Raw genomic sequence first — 14,318 nt, 5'->3', positions numbered from 1 at the left:
AAATTCCCTAAGTAAACAAATATTTCTACCAAATATTACTAGCCGCAAGCCAATCAATTACAAGAAATGATTATTCTGTATGACCTCGTTGACGCAGTGTACCAGAGAGCTGCTAACAATAAGTTGCCTGTTTTTCCCCACCAACTTCTCTTTCGTGCAGCGCGCCTCATGCCTTCGCTTCCCCTACGGCCTACGGCACCGCTGCGTAGCGAAGGTGGGGAAAATTTCTTACTGCGGCCTGCGGCCCTGCGCCAGAACGGGGAAATCGAGGGGAATACATTTTACCCCCTCTCTGATCACCATACTAATACATGACCAGTCTACGGCTTAGTGGGGGACGTTGGAGTGTGCGCATGGTGCTGGAAGGGGAAAAGGAGGAGAGGAAATGAAGCCACTTTCTACCTCATCTGGCGACACTGCTCAGCAGTGAAGCCAGAATGAGCTCCAAACGGAGCTTCCGTACTCTCCTCCTTACCCCTTCCACTATTCCATTCCAGCACCGTGCGCAGGCGCACACTTCACGGTCCCCATCGCGCACGTGCAACGTGTCTCCCATTCGCCCCACTCATTCCCCGTCATCAGAGAGGGGGTACATCATTTCACCGTGACTCCCCTCTAAAGCGTCTCGAAATTGCACGTTCGCGTGGCGTTGACGTTTTTTTTATAAATTACAATGTTGACGTTTTCATGTATGCATTTCTCACGGGCGCATGTGTCTTGGAAATCGGTTCTCGAAAGAACATCGTAGTTTCTCCTCTCTAAGAATCTTCGGCGTTCATGGCAATACTTAAATTGCTATATAGTGCACAGTGCATGCACTCGATGAGTTAATTTTCGATAGAACTTAAGAAGATTGGCTGTGATGCGTCTATCAAGAATTAAAGAATGGTTCGACTGTGACGTATTTTGAATTCGATCGAATCAATCGAACGAGCTCGAGTCCCTGGATCGGTTATCTTTCGTTCTTTCGAAAACGTTCACGATATTATCAAGCCCATTAACCATAAGTGTTGGATCTTCGTGAGCGCAGATACTCGGACTGAACTAAATAGGTCAACGAGTAACCGTGTAGTGCAAGCTGTGATCATTTCATTCTGTTTTTCCGCGTGTTGTACCGATTTGTCGATTGTGTTGAGACACAGTTCGAAGATAATCGTTTGCCAGCACGCAATTTAATCGGTCGGACAAACGAGCGAGCTGATCGTAAAAGTAGAAACAGTACAGCTTTCTCGAGCAGCTGTTACTGGAAAATGCGAGTGCGCGTCTCTGCCATATTTTGGCAGATCGAACGATAAGATTCAGAATAGGCAATCTGGATCCATCAAGAATCGTTTGTGCCGCGAGCACGCTGCACGTTCCCAACCACGGAGGCCGAAGAGTTAAAGCCGTCTCGATGAAATCGGTCGCTCCTGTTCCCGAAACGAGCTTCCAAGGTATCGGGCGTGACATGGCGGAGCGGCTCGGTTTGGGTTCCGAAATTCGGGAACTCAAGCTCGGACCAACCTTCACCAACAACAGATCCACCGCCTTTCACACCTTGAAATGTTAGTGCACGAATTAACCAACTATCAAGCTTGTTTCCCCGCTTAGTTCGCCCATTCTCATCAGCCTCTTGGTTCCAGATGATTTCAAACCAGCCAGCGTTGATGTTTCCAAAGTAGCAAGAGTCGACGTGGGATCTAACAACACAATGACAGTCACCGTACCACACTTGGATGGTGCTGGAATTCCTCACACAGTGTTCAAAGGCTCTCAGAGACCCTACCATAAAGAATGCGTTCTGATAATAGATAGAAACACAGGAGAGTTTACATTGGAGAAACTGACCGCAAACATACAAGTTAAAAAGACTAGGTATCCAGAGATTTTTTCCTTTAAGCTTGCGTATCATGGATGAAAACGATTGACACGTTGCAAATCATGTTTCAGAACAGAACCAAAGTCGCAGTCGCATTTAGGAGTTCCTGGAGGAAATACCAGCAGCAGACCTATAACTCCGGTAGAAACCAGAAGGAGTCCCACTCATGGTAGGGCAAACGGAAGAACAAAAGTTACAAGCGGGAAGAAAAGAGAGCCTAGCGTTCAGTTGCCTGCCAAACAATTTAGTCCTCTTAGAGTTTCTCCCTATCATGGCAAGAGTCCGCCTTCTATCTCGACCAATAGGTATGTAAATACTCTTTATTATCGAATGTAGTTGATCCCTAAATTTGATTACTAGGACTGTACTTCTAGCAGCTTGTACTCCTCTACACGCTTGAATTATAGTTCTGGTAACAATAGAAATTATTCAAAGTTTTCGATGTAGTTTGTTTCGTCAAGATTTTTGGACGCTTGCTAAGAAATCTAGTTCTTCTTCTATGTAGTAATCTTACCTTAATACCGTTAAGATTTTTTTCTAAACGTACTAAAAACACGCAGAACTTTAGTTCACCAGTGCAATTATCCGCGGCACCAACTTTGGCTAGTTTGCCAATGATTGGCTCCGAAATGGACGACTGCCCTCTGATGTCATCCGGATCATTACCGACTACGAATTCTTCTGCACCTCCAAGGCCACCTCCTGCTGTGAATACTCAACCGCCCACAAAAATTACGGTAAACGTGGAGAGCGATGAGGGAGCTCTCAGTGATTCTATTACGAGCAGCTCAAGCTCGGATAGTTCGGATAGCGAATCTGAAATGGAAACTGTTCCAGTGCTACCAGGAACTAATGGTGCATACCTAAAATATTTGTATAATCGTTATATTTCATTGTATTCTACTTGAACTGTATTGTATTCTAAAACTATTGGTTTTATATCTTCCTCAGGACACATGCACAGTATGCCGGATAATCTTTTAACCGAAGATTTGAAACTATCGGAATCAGAGTCTGACAGCGATTAGTGGTAACGTATATAGAAACAGCAAGCGGTAGGCGTATCTGTTTAATTACATTGAATTTTCATTGGCATAATATCTTTTAGGAACATCGAAAGTTCTTTCAAAGATCATTCTGGCGGAACCGTGTTTTCCTTTGTCGGCGTATCGTTTGCTGCGGTCCATTGAGAAATACATGACGGCGAAATATTGAAACTGTTGATTACGTTCTACATCACAAGAGGAAATATGTATAGCGAGTTTGAAAGGATGCTCCGCATATTCTATATGTATTGCCGTAATTTACTCTATACGCAAGTACACAGCAAATCTTCGCTTTCTCCAGTAGTAAATACATGGGAAAAGTGGCGGTTGCAAACGATAACGTAGTGTATGTACATTTATTTATAAGGTATTAGGGATTGTACAATTATTATTAACTAATATTTAGTGTAATTATATGATCTTTACTTTCTTATATACTTCGAAGGTAGAAATCTTGCCAAAACTTTTTACGTATTTCCTAGGAAAGTGGCAAAAGTATTTCCACGATTGTTTAATCATTTGTTCACATTGATTTTCGTCGTGTTTTCGAAACGCTCCTGGTACATCCGATTGGTTCTACACGTACGGTCTCGCCTCGGAACGCAAAATGTCGTTATATGATGTGTGCACAAAATCGATAAACGACTGTATTACTTACAAAATATTTATTTAAATGAAATTGTATAAATTTAATAAAGTATTCATTACAATACGAATCTTCTTATATACATGCGCAAGCATAAATACAATTCATTTGTTACGTGTAACGTGCTAGTCGCGCTACCACATTTTTGTACTGTAGAAATGATTATCATTCGTTAGCCCGACAATAACAAGCTCTGCGTGCTCTGCTGCAGGTTTTACAGACTTTTAAGAACAACTACCACTAATATCGTTTGCAATATTCCGTGGTAGTTTTGTAGCTAAATATTGTTCACGATAGTAAATTATTCTTGTAAATTTGATAATCTAATACCAATCTTGCGAGCTGACTGCGTCGACCCAAATGAAAATTTCTTGATCGGTCGCAAAGCTTGTACATATTATTATTGTAGGCGCTGCTGCAGTCAATGTCTTTATGTTTGACTTTTAACGCTGGTTCTACCGCTCTCAAGATATGTACATTGCTAAAGGAAACGAACATTTCGTAGAGAGACGTGACTGGTAGATCCTGTGATAGTTTCAAGAGAGCCGGAATGTCTCTATCGGTGTGTGTTATTGGAATGCTAGTCTCGACCATTCTCCGCACTGTAACATTAGAACGTGTTCGTTAATGTCGGCTATGACGAAAAAATCTGTTTCGTCAAGAAATCGTGCACAGAGTACAGGAACAATTGTGGTAGACTTGTTTCCAGGATTGCAAGGGTGCGAGATGCGCCTTCTTATTTCTCGATAATACGAAGATGGGGTTTCTCAGTAGTCAAAGGCGCTAGATAAAAGATCAATCTAGCGCGCAAGCTTTCCAAAGTGGGCTACTTTTGCGTTTACGAGGTGTAATTTGCATTATTTTAAAGCTGCGACACCTATATGCTTCCGAATATGTCTATCTTGGGATTTTCCGTATACCTGTACACTACTGCATGCAGTGACTCCAAATCCAGGACATTCAAATTGTCATTTAAGTACTCAATTTGTGGCAATTAAACTGTCCAGTCAGCCAGGCCTGTCTCGAGCAGAAATCGAGCCCGTCTGCCGGGCAGATTCCCGGTCTTTCTGCCGGCGGAAAACGCTACCTATGCGCGCATAGATACCCGTCCAAAATCGAGCATTTTGAAAGACTAATGTGTCTACACGAGATATCGTCGAAAGTAAATCTTTAAAAATTATTAATAAGAACTGTGAACGGTCTTAAGCATTGCCAATTGCATAGCTATAAAAATCGTCCGTTGTAGCCTCGTTTCCAGGATTGCAAGTCTCTGCTTTTGAAGGCGATCGCCACCTAGATCGATATTTATCTAGCGCTTTTGACTACTGAGAAACTGCATCTTCGCATTATGAGAAGGCGCATCCTGCACCCTTGCAAACCTGGAGAAACGAGTCTACCCCTTTCAGAAAGAGGATTACCTTAATCCTCTGTTGCCTCCAATGTAGTAAACGCTATAGAAATAATTTTTCTTTTTAAACACTTACTTGCATTATAATCCCGAACGTAAAAAGCAATATTATTATAATTGTAATCATCGTATCTCCCATGGTTACGATTGATGTCGGTGTCGACGTGTTTTGCATCGTTTATGTGAGCTATGTCAGGGTGAAATTCCACAAACGGGATCGGACTGAATATTTGATACTGACTGATGGTATTCATGCGAATCTGAATTCATACAAACGAGCTAATCAGTTTATATCTTGTTGAGAAAAAGTGACAGTATGTCCACATATACATACTCTATTCAAATAGTCCAATCGCAGTTGTATCCCCGTCTCGGCAAATAGTATCAAACTCTCGGATGAGAATTTCCGAATACACAAATCTGTGACAGCGATATTCAACATAGGATCCAATTCAATGGATGTCACGTTACTTGGTAGACGAATAGAGAGCCAAGTGATTTTCGACTGATTCTTTTTGTATTTCTCAGCTAGCGATAGCGCGTACTGCTTAACGTCGTGAAACACGTCTCCTTTGCCTTTCGATGTGGTACCAAAATCATATAAAAGAGCCTATTAAAAGATCGTGTTAAAAAAATTCCTAGACAAATTCGTATACGAAAATTATAGAAACAGCTACCATCATCAAAAATATTTTCTGCTTTTTCTCCATGCAATCCGTGGCATATTGTTCGAGGAAGTTCAATGCAGCCTGCTTCTTCGACGAGTCGACGATCAGTAACACGTTTACTCTTGTATTTTCTGTTACATACGGAACAGGCAGAATCTCAACTTTGCCAAGAGGCTTGCATACTTCGATTCGTTCTCGTACTTCTTTGCCGGTGATTGTATCGGTGAACGCCAAGTCTAATATGTAATCCATTCCTCGGGATGCGTCGAACTTCTGGTAGCCGTTCAGTAATTTTTTGAACTTTAGCTTTCTCCGAGAGTTACCGATAACATTGGAGGCTGTTACGTTAATTATTCGGTCGATGTCGAACTTTGCATCGGTCTTTAGTCTCTGCACAGTGGAAAAATCGGTGCTGAAGAACGTGTGAGTTTCATTGAAGTATGTCCATCGTAGGATATCGAAACGACTGGATGCTTTGTTCCCTGGTTGATTTCCAACAGGCCAGGATACATTGTGATCCTGTGGCGGACCCAAGTGAGCCATATCCAAAATTGATTTTCTGATTTCGGAAATCTGCCTCTGAATTTCAATGGACTTCATCTGAAAGCGATACGCGATTTGAACCAACGATAAATAACAATTATTAAATACGATATATCTAGACAACGGATTTTATGGCATTTATGACAAAAATGAGTAGGTGTAATTTTAAACAGCGAAAACATTCGAAGAATTTAAAAATACTGTTACATTATTTTCAATCTGTTCAACATATTCGGAAAGAAAATAAATTTGTATGTCACTCCAGTTTGTTGCAATTCCGGTGGAAAATTTTTATTTCGCATAAAGATCCGCAGTCTATATATAACTTAGTCATGCGATCTTACCGCTGCGAAATAAGTGTTGAACTTGTAAATAAGGAGGTGGTCGTACATCGGGTATATTACCAATGAATTTAAGAACTCTTCGTTCCCAGCTACATCCTTAAAGTTTTGTTCGAACGAAAATGTGGGTTCGAGCTGAGTAAATTGGTATTGTTGTCCTTGCGTGCGGTCAGAACAGACCGTTGACGAAGAATGAACGATACACCGACCGAAATTAACATCATCCGAGTCGGAGTACGCGTTTTTCACACACCAGTCCAAATTGTTTTTTAATTCTTGTACCACCGAATTGCTCAAGAGAATGCCCGAATCTGTGAAGTCGTTCAGAAATATTTGTTAATAAGAGGAGAGAAATATTAACAACACGATGCTTCAATCTATTTACCTAAGGAACAATAGTTCTGAATATCTCCAGGAACGCCTACATGAACTTTTTGACTGACGCTAATCTTGGTAACAAATTCAACTAATTTCTTGGCGTTCACGTAGCTCACATCTTTAATCAAGAAATAGTAATCGTAATTTTCTAGATAATTGTCGATTATGTATTTCATAGTGTGGAATGGTTTCAAAATGCTCCTAGTATCTGTGAACCCAACTATACCGGGAAGAGTAACATTAGGTTTGGTTCCTTCAGGTATGGAAATAAAGTAGCGTATTTTGTCCACAATATGGGCCATGGTTTTATTAATCGCTATGTCTCTACTATGCAAATACTGTTGGCTCGTGATCACTCCTACAAACAATTTCTCTCTGATACCGAGCTCTGTGGAGTAATATCTTGGACGTATCAGCGTTTTCGGTACTTTCTGTGCTTGTTGAGGTTTACTATTGATATTTATCTTTGGTTCGTATTCGTCCAAATCATCTGGATAGTTTGAATAAGGCATTTGGTGATCCGCATTTATATCGTATTCGTTCATATCGATCGTTATCGACATCATGCTGAGGCTCAAGCCCATGCTTAGCCCAATTATTAAATACATATTCGCCCAACAGTAGGACAACAGTATTTTTAACATCGGATTCATTCTTGCGGAATATATAACGATATATGTACAATATATAAATTATAGTTTTCTCTTTCTATTAAAAATATTATAAACTTTAATCTTACACAATAATTACATGTGCAGTACTTTCTTCATGTTTATTCTGTAACGTCAGGTACAGAAACATTCTTTAGTAATCATTTGAATAATCTTACACGATTTCCGCGGATTCATCACGAGAAATCAATTCACAGACGTTTTGTCAGTCTTCTATGTCACGAAGAAGACGTGGGTACTTAACTCTGCATTTTTTTCACGGGGAACTCACGTTAATCAACTTGGAAAAGACTTCGAATCAACTCATTACATATTTGAATGTTTATACGACATCGGGCTACCAACCGCGAAATGTTACGTGTGTATTATCCAATTTGAAATTTAAAACTTTTCACCTCCACAAAATTAAATTTCATAATTTAAAACTGTTCTATTTTTGACGTTCGCAATGACAGGGGTTCTCAACGACTTTTGCTAAGCACCAGGGATGGGCAGATGCAGTGCTGCCAGATGGTTGTGAGATCGCAACCAGGTACTCTCCTACTTTTCCCCTTCCACTATCCTATTCCATCGCTTTAGGATTGAGTGGGGCAAATGGGAGACACGTTGCGCGTGCGCGATGGGGACGCAACGATGACAGATGAGATGACATGACATTTCGCAGGTTTTAGGTTATTGCCGCGTATCGTATCGTACTCGTGTACATATACGTACTTAATGAAATAAATCATATGGTTCGTTCTAAATAGACATTCTTTATTATAAATAAAATTAATTGTAACATGTGAGAGTTTCAGTCGTGAAGCGAAGTATGAATGCTTTCTTTTATATGTACAATTGAAAAAATTTTGGAATCTGTATGTATGTAGTACTGAGTTACATTCCAGTAAAATCAATAAATCATAATATATTTTAACACTGTTAACCCTCATACGCTTCTCAAAAATAGTTGCATAAAAGAGACTGGGATAATAAATTCACTCATTTTTCTTCTACACGATAAATTGACAAATTATGTTTTATTTGTAACGTTATATTTTAAAGAAATACAATAATTACATAGTATGTGAAATAAGTAAATGGGTGAATTTTACGCGGCAATAACCTAAAACCTGCGAAATGTCATGCCATTGTTGCGTCTCCATCGCGCACGCGCAGCATCTCCCATTTGCCTCACTCAATCCCTGTCGCACACGCGCAACGTGTCACATATTACTCTGGTCATCAGAGAGGGGGTACCTCATATCGGCGTGATTCCCCTCATCTGGCAGCACTGGGCAGATGGGCATTTTTGTCTCAATTGAGATTGAGATAAAATTGTCCCCACCATAGTGCCCATTCTCCTCCACCAGCATCCGCCGTTACCATGGAGGAAGGACGCGCTTCGTCCGTCGCGAGCAGTGCGCAGGCCTCGAAACAATCTGTTCCGGACAAAGATACTCCAAGACGAGAGACGCGAAACGACATGAGATGAGACAAGACGAGTGTCCTACGAGTTACAGAATATACAGAATGATCAGCGATCAGCTACAATTAGCAAATGTAGCAAATGCTACGGGCCCCGCGCTTCTGGGACAAACGCTTCTGGAGGCCCCGCGTTATACAAACAGGGCCCCACACGGGCGCTTCATCGAAGAGGCGCCGATGCATGAGCGCCTGTTATATTGTATTACAATAAAAGTTGCTGAAAATCTAAATGTCGTTATTTTCATCAAGCAATGTAAAACGGTCATTTCTATGTTATGCATTTATGGTATTATGTATATATATATATATTCATTGAATACGTATAATATAATTCACACTTTTCCTTTATTTTGATGATAGGGAAGGGAAGGCTGCTAAAATAACTTTAAATATAATATACAGGGTGTCCCAAAAATGTCAGAATACTTTGACAGAGGTGATTCCTTAGGATGTTTGAAGCAACTCTATTTCTGTAGCGAAAATTTGAAAAATACTGACCAATTAGAGCGCGACTATAGCGGACGGATTCTGGCTCGACCAATCGACGCTCAGCGGAACCTGTCTTTGGACAACTTTGGATTTTGGATTTTGGATACGTTACTGCACCAGACACGCATGCGCGGAAAAATCCGTCCCATATCTCATGCGCCGCGCCGGTTGAAATTGAAACAAGATGACAGCGTCAGAGACATTTCCTGTTACGGAAGGTTACGCTTTGTAAATATACAATACGGTTGTCGAGCTGTCGTCGTGGAGGCTGGACGGACAGCTTTTACACCGCAGAAACGATCGAATCGGATCCGCATGATCAACATTTAAGATATCTGTTGCGATAACCGTACAAGTGGACGAGAAATACGAAGAAAAATGGCGAAGCAATCGTACAGTATCGTCGTATATTACGCGAAGAAAGAAAGAGGCATGTGTGGCTATTGCAAAAATACCAACATGAGCTTCACTTCTGGCAAGTACAAGCTTTAGAGATTTCCATTCGTTTAGAACTCCGATGATCGTTCGTATTTCCGATACGCACGGTCGCATCGTTTCGTTACACTTTGCACCATAGGTTAGGTCGCTTTCATGACAGGTCACAAATCACACATATGTGGGATTCGGCAGTATGTCGGAAACTGTCTAATAAAAGAATTACTATCGTTTACGCGTGGCTTTTCCTATTCCGAGGTTAACGCATTTCAGGCATGCAGGCAGTCATCATGGAAGTACAGGATTATCAAGCTCTGATTGACAGAGGCTGGAGAAGAAGCGCTCGTTACTGCTATAAACCATGCATGGATCAAATTTGTTGTCCCTCATACACTATCAAGTGAGCATACCAAAGTTATACTTATCGATTTTCGACTGGCTGCTAGAATATAAAGGGAACGTTTGTAACACCCTGCGTTCCAATGGACCCGAGTCTATTGTTATCCAAGAAATAAACATTCATGTAGGATCCGTAATTATGTACCGTAGATGCGAAGCATTGAATTTTAAAATCACAAAGTCGCAGAAGAAGGTCTTGAAGAGAATGGGAAAATTTCTAAGAAACGAGTTGCAAAAGGATGATTTGATGGACACCAGCGAAGAAGAACGAGACAATACGGGTAGGCGCACCGTTGATTTTAGATTTCTCAACGATGATATCCGTATGTCTAATAGCTCCTGCGTTTTACCACAGAAATCGGTCACATCGCTCCCTCTGGTACACATCTGGAGGAAGCTGCGTCCGAGATAAAAGTCAAGGCTGTGGACGACGAAATTATCGCCAGATTACAGCCTACAATTTCGGACAAAGGCACGGTATCCGATCCGGGAACGCAGCAAAAGCAGCCGGAAAGTATACCTCGAGCAGCAAATCAGAATGAGAACTGCCAAGCAGCCTCCAGAAGCTTAGAATCCGTAGAAATGAATCCGACCAGAGGACCCTGTAAAAAAGCGAAACTTTTACGTATAGAGCGCAAGCAAAAGAAATTGTTGGCTCAAGGAAAAACTCAAGCGGAGATAGACGCTATGTTCAAAAAAGATAAACAGCAAAACCAGGGGAAAAGCTTGGAGGAGCTGTTCGATGAAATGTTGAACGGAACAAGTAGATTGGAGGTAGGGCAATTACAACATGGTTCCTCGATTATTTTAGTTCGGTATTACACATATATCATAAGTTGGTCCTCTTTTCTCCAATTTTTTTCGTCTAGAAGAAAAAAATGTTAGTTTCGACTGTTGGAAGAGTGCGATGTTAGATGAGAAAAATCTATATTTCATATATCTTTTTCTTTTCTTAAGCTATAGTTCCGTTTTGTAGTAGTTTGTTAGGAGGATTAGTTTGATTCGCTTGGTGTTTCGAATAAATGTATGTTAAATTTTTGCACCCTTGCAAGCTCAAACTAGTTCGAACTACGCCAATGAGCTCCGAATACCTAAAGACCGCAAAACAGTCGTTCGAGGTATTCAAAAAATATCAGACAACGATACACAGAGTTCCAGAGCAGAAAGTTACGGAGAAACAATATATGGGATTTCTCGTGAAGTCGCCTTTACAGGTAATTTCATCTCCGATATCTTTTCGTCGATTGGCTATCCCGAGATTTGTGTTGGTCGATTCGCTGTGGCGCCGCGCACACGACGTCTAATATCATACATAATTCTAACCGAAACCCTCCCATTAAAAGGAAAAAAAATGCGAACGACACATGATTGGAGCAAAGTGGACCGTTTTACGATTTATGTCGTCCGTTTTTTATTAAACGATCGCCCTTTTCTGTTAGATCAAATCGGTCAGAGTAAAGTCTGACGAGTTTCTCGAATCGTTCGACGCGAGTGCAGACGTTTACAAAAAATATCAGATGGCTATCCATGGGGAGTCAGCAGAGGAATGCGATAAAAAGACATTCCTCTACTTTTTTGTACAGCATCCTCTAGAGGTACACTTTGTATTCAACCAGTTTTATTACCTCGTTTGAGTCGCGATAAGAGACTTCAGTACGCTCGTATAAATTATGTATGATATTACCGTGACATTTTCGTCGTTGATGTTTCTGTTGTTTTTGTTTGTTTCGATCCCTCGTAACGATGGTTAACGCTTTATATGTTGTTACTGTTGAGAAACCTATATTCGAAACTATTGAATACTCACCGCCGGTATAGAATGCACAACTATGCTTTCGATTTTTAAGCCATGGATACCGGAAGATGGACCACCGTGTGGCTACGGTGCGTTTCACGAACAGTACTGGCTAGACAACGAACTGATAGCTGTCGGAGTGATAGACATTTTACCATTTTGCGTTTCAAGCGTATATTTCTTCTACGATCCTGCATACTCTTTTCTATCTCTCGGAACGCTTAGGTCAGTATCGAACACTAGACTAACCGCATATCCTTATCGTAACGTACAACTGTTATTGTGCAGTTCTCTGCGAGAAGTTTACCTCACGAGGCAATTGAACAAATCGGCGAAGGACTTGCAATACTATTACATGGGATTCTACATACACTCGTGCCCGAAGATGCGATACAAAGCGAGAATGAAGCCGTCCAAGTTACTCTGTCCCGAAACTTACGAGTGGTTCGACATCGATTCCTGCATCAAAAAGCTGGACAAAGAGAAATATTGCCGGTTCAATGAAAACCTCGACGCCATTGATCAAGATGCTGTAGTCGATGCCGATAAGGTACCGGGACAGCGCAGAGCGTGACCGTTTAAACCAGTCCTCTCGATCAATTCTTGCGAGATAAGAGTCAAACGATTTCGACGGCCACAATTTCATGTTTTTGTAGGTGAACGCGTAAACTTGTAGAGGACACGCGAAGGTCGACCCTGTGTTCCCTTTTAACGGAGTACATAAAATGTCTCGAGCTGCTGGTCGAGGGGGCTGTTTTAAATCGGCTGTTTAAATATTCTCAATTTTCGAGCGATTCCCTGAATTTAATCGCTCGTTCGTTCTCAGGTACTGGTTTTGTATCGGCATACAGCGATGCCGTTCAGAATCTACAGAGAACGAGTTCAGCAGCCGATAGCAGAACAGGAAGAAGAGAAGAAGGAAGTCGAAGAATTCGCGACTTTGGTCGGAATGAAGTGCGCTCAACGCATGTTGCTTTACCGTACTTAAGTCAGCGATACAAAAGGAGAGAGAGTGAGTGAGTGAGCGAATGAGAGAGCGAACATATTTTTTCTTGTATTTGTTTTCCCGAAACGTGGGTTGCCCGTTTTAGAGAGTATTTTAAACGCGCTGCAGATTTTTATGCATTTATAGCAATTGCTACCGAATATATAGTCTCGATCGATCTGTCGTCGAAAACGCGAAGGTTTGCGATTCAGTGTCGACAAGCCGCGCGAGACGGAACGCTGTAGCGGTATCGAATAAAAGTATTTGCGATGATTCATGTATAGAACGCTAATAAAAAGTTTTACCGAATCTCTCGCATGTTTCTCAAAAATACTTTCAACTGTCGGGCGTTACCTCGACGCCAAACTCGTCGATCCGAATGATCTTAGTTTATGTTATCAGCGCACAGGTTCGATCCAAAATCAAGACAAAGCAATTTTGCAATTTAAAAAATTTTTCTCAACGTTTCGATTCAAGTATGGATCATCTTCAAGAGAATTTTGCGTTTGCTATGTGTAAATTGTTCATAAGTGTATAAATTTACAACTGAATTCCATGCTGGCACGAGTTTAGCTCGTGCTATTTTTTAAATTGCAAAATTGCTTTGTCTTGATTTTGGATCGCACCTGTGCGCCGATAACATAAACTAATTTCTATTAATTCGTTACGATCGACAAAATGGAATATTTAAATTTGATCTTGTCGCTTGTACGAGGCAACGCGTAGTACGTATAGTCCGACGAGACGAGGCAGTTAAGTAGCAGCGTGCGTCGCTTGCTAACTATCTGAGAAAAGTAACTTTAACTTTCTCTCGCACGTGTGTGGCTATGTTTACGTTTACTGGCTCGTCTCGTTGTACAGAATACATACAGTATGTCCCACGAACTCTATCCATTTGAATATCTTGGGTATTTCAAACAAATACGAGAAAATGTTACTTGCAGAAGTTGTACGGTTTAAGAAACTACATGATATGGTATAAATCAGGGATCGGAATAGGCCTAGGAGAACTAGGAACGTCACGGTATAACAAGCCCTGGTATAAATGTTATTCTTGCAAGTGGAGGCGTACAGATGACATAGGGTCACCTGTGTTTTTTTAAATGGAATGTCCAAGGATTCGAGGATATGTTCACTACGTCAAGTGTAATCGAGAATACATTCTATAATGAAAGTAATAGAATGGAAA

General features: G+C 41.0%; 3 protein-coding genes across 6 annotated transcripts; 2 read left to right on the top strand and 1 right to left on the bottom strand.

The window, feature by feature from the left end:
* Positions 1–489: 489 nt before the first annotated feature.
* Eaf (ELL-associated factor) lies at positions 490–9,969 on the top strand. The gene is made up of 6 exons (XM_076435722.1): positions 490–1,544; positions 1,623–1,854; positions 1,930–2,163; positions 2,427–2,713; positions 2,810–2,888; positions 2,967–9,969. The coding sequence occupies exons 1-5, from the start codon at positions 1,394–1,396 to the stop codon at positions 2,884–2,886; spliced, it is 981 nt and encodes a 326-aa protein (XP_076291837.1). The 5' UTR covers positions 490–1,393; the 3' UTR covers positions 2,887–2,888; positions 2,967–9,969.
* Chpf (Chondroitin polymerizing factor) lies at positions 3,839–8,710 on the bottom strand. The gene is made up of 6 exons (XM_076435701.1): positions 6,896–8,710; positions 6,514–6,821; positions 5,636–6,226; positions 5,293–5,568; positions 5,035–5,218; positions 3,839–4,152 (listed from the first exon to the last, which is right to left on the bottom strand). The coding sequence occupies exons 1-6, from the start codon at positions 7,539–7,541 to the stop codon at positions 3,839–3,841; spliced, it is 2,319 nt and encodes a 772-aa protein (XP_076291816.1). The 5' UTR covers positions 7,542–8,710.
* Ate1 (arginyltransferase 1) lies at positions 9,857–13,509 on the top strand. 4 transcript variants are annotated; one of them, XM_076435714.1, is made up of 8 exons: positions 9,857–9,990; positions 10,224–10,350; positions 10,500–10,630; positions 10,705–11,123; positions 11,789–11,944; positions 12,197–12,369; positions 12,433–12,694; positions 12,971–13,509. In XM_076435714.1, the coding sequence occupies exons 1-8, from the start codon at positions 9,894–9,896 to the stop codon at positions 13,130–13,132; spliced, it is 1,527 nt and encodes a 508-aa protein (XP_076291829.1). In that variant the 5' UTR covers positions 9,857–9,893; the 3' UTR covers positions 13,133–13,509. The 4 variants fall into 4 exon arrangements, with proteins under 4 accessions (XP_076291829.1, XP_076291828.1, XP_076291830.1 ...); XM_076435713.1 differs by lacking the exon at positions 11,789–11,944 and adding an exon at positions 11,402–11,563 and having other exon boundaries at positions 12,971–13,503; XM_076435715.1 differs by lacking the exons at positions 11,789–11,944; positions 12,971–13,509 and adding exons at positions 11,402–11,563; positions 12,801–12,957.
* Positions 13,510–14,318: the final 809 nt, after the last annotated feature.

The sequence above is a fragment of the Lasioglossum baleicum genome, chromosome 12 (assembly GCF_051020765.1).
Source record: "Lasioglossum baleicum chromosome 12, iyLasBale1, whole genome shotgun sequence".
Taxonomy (NCBI): Eukaryota; Metazoa; Arthropoda; class Insecta; order Hymenoptera; family Halictidae; genus Lasioglossum; species Lasioglossum baleicum.
Note: the sequence above shows the minus strand (reverse complement) of the source record. Positions and strands in the feature narration are given on the sequence as shown.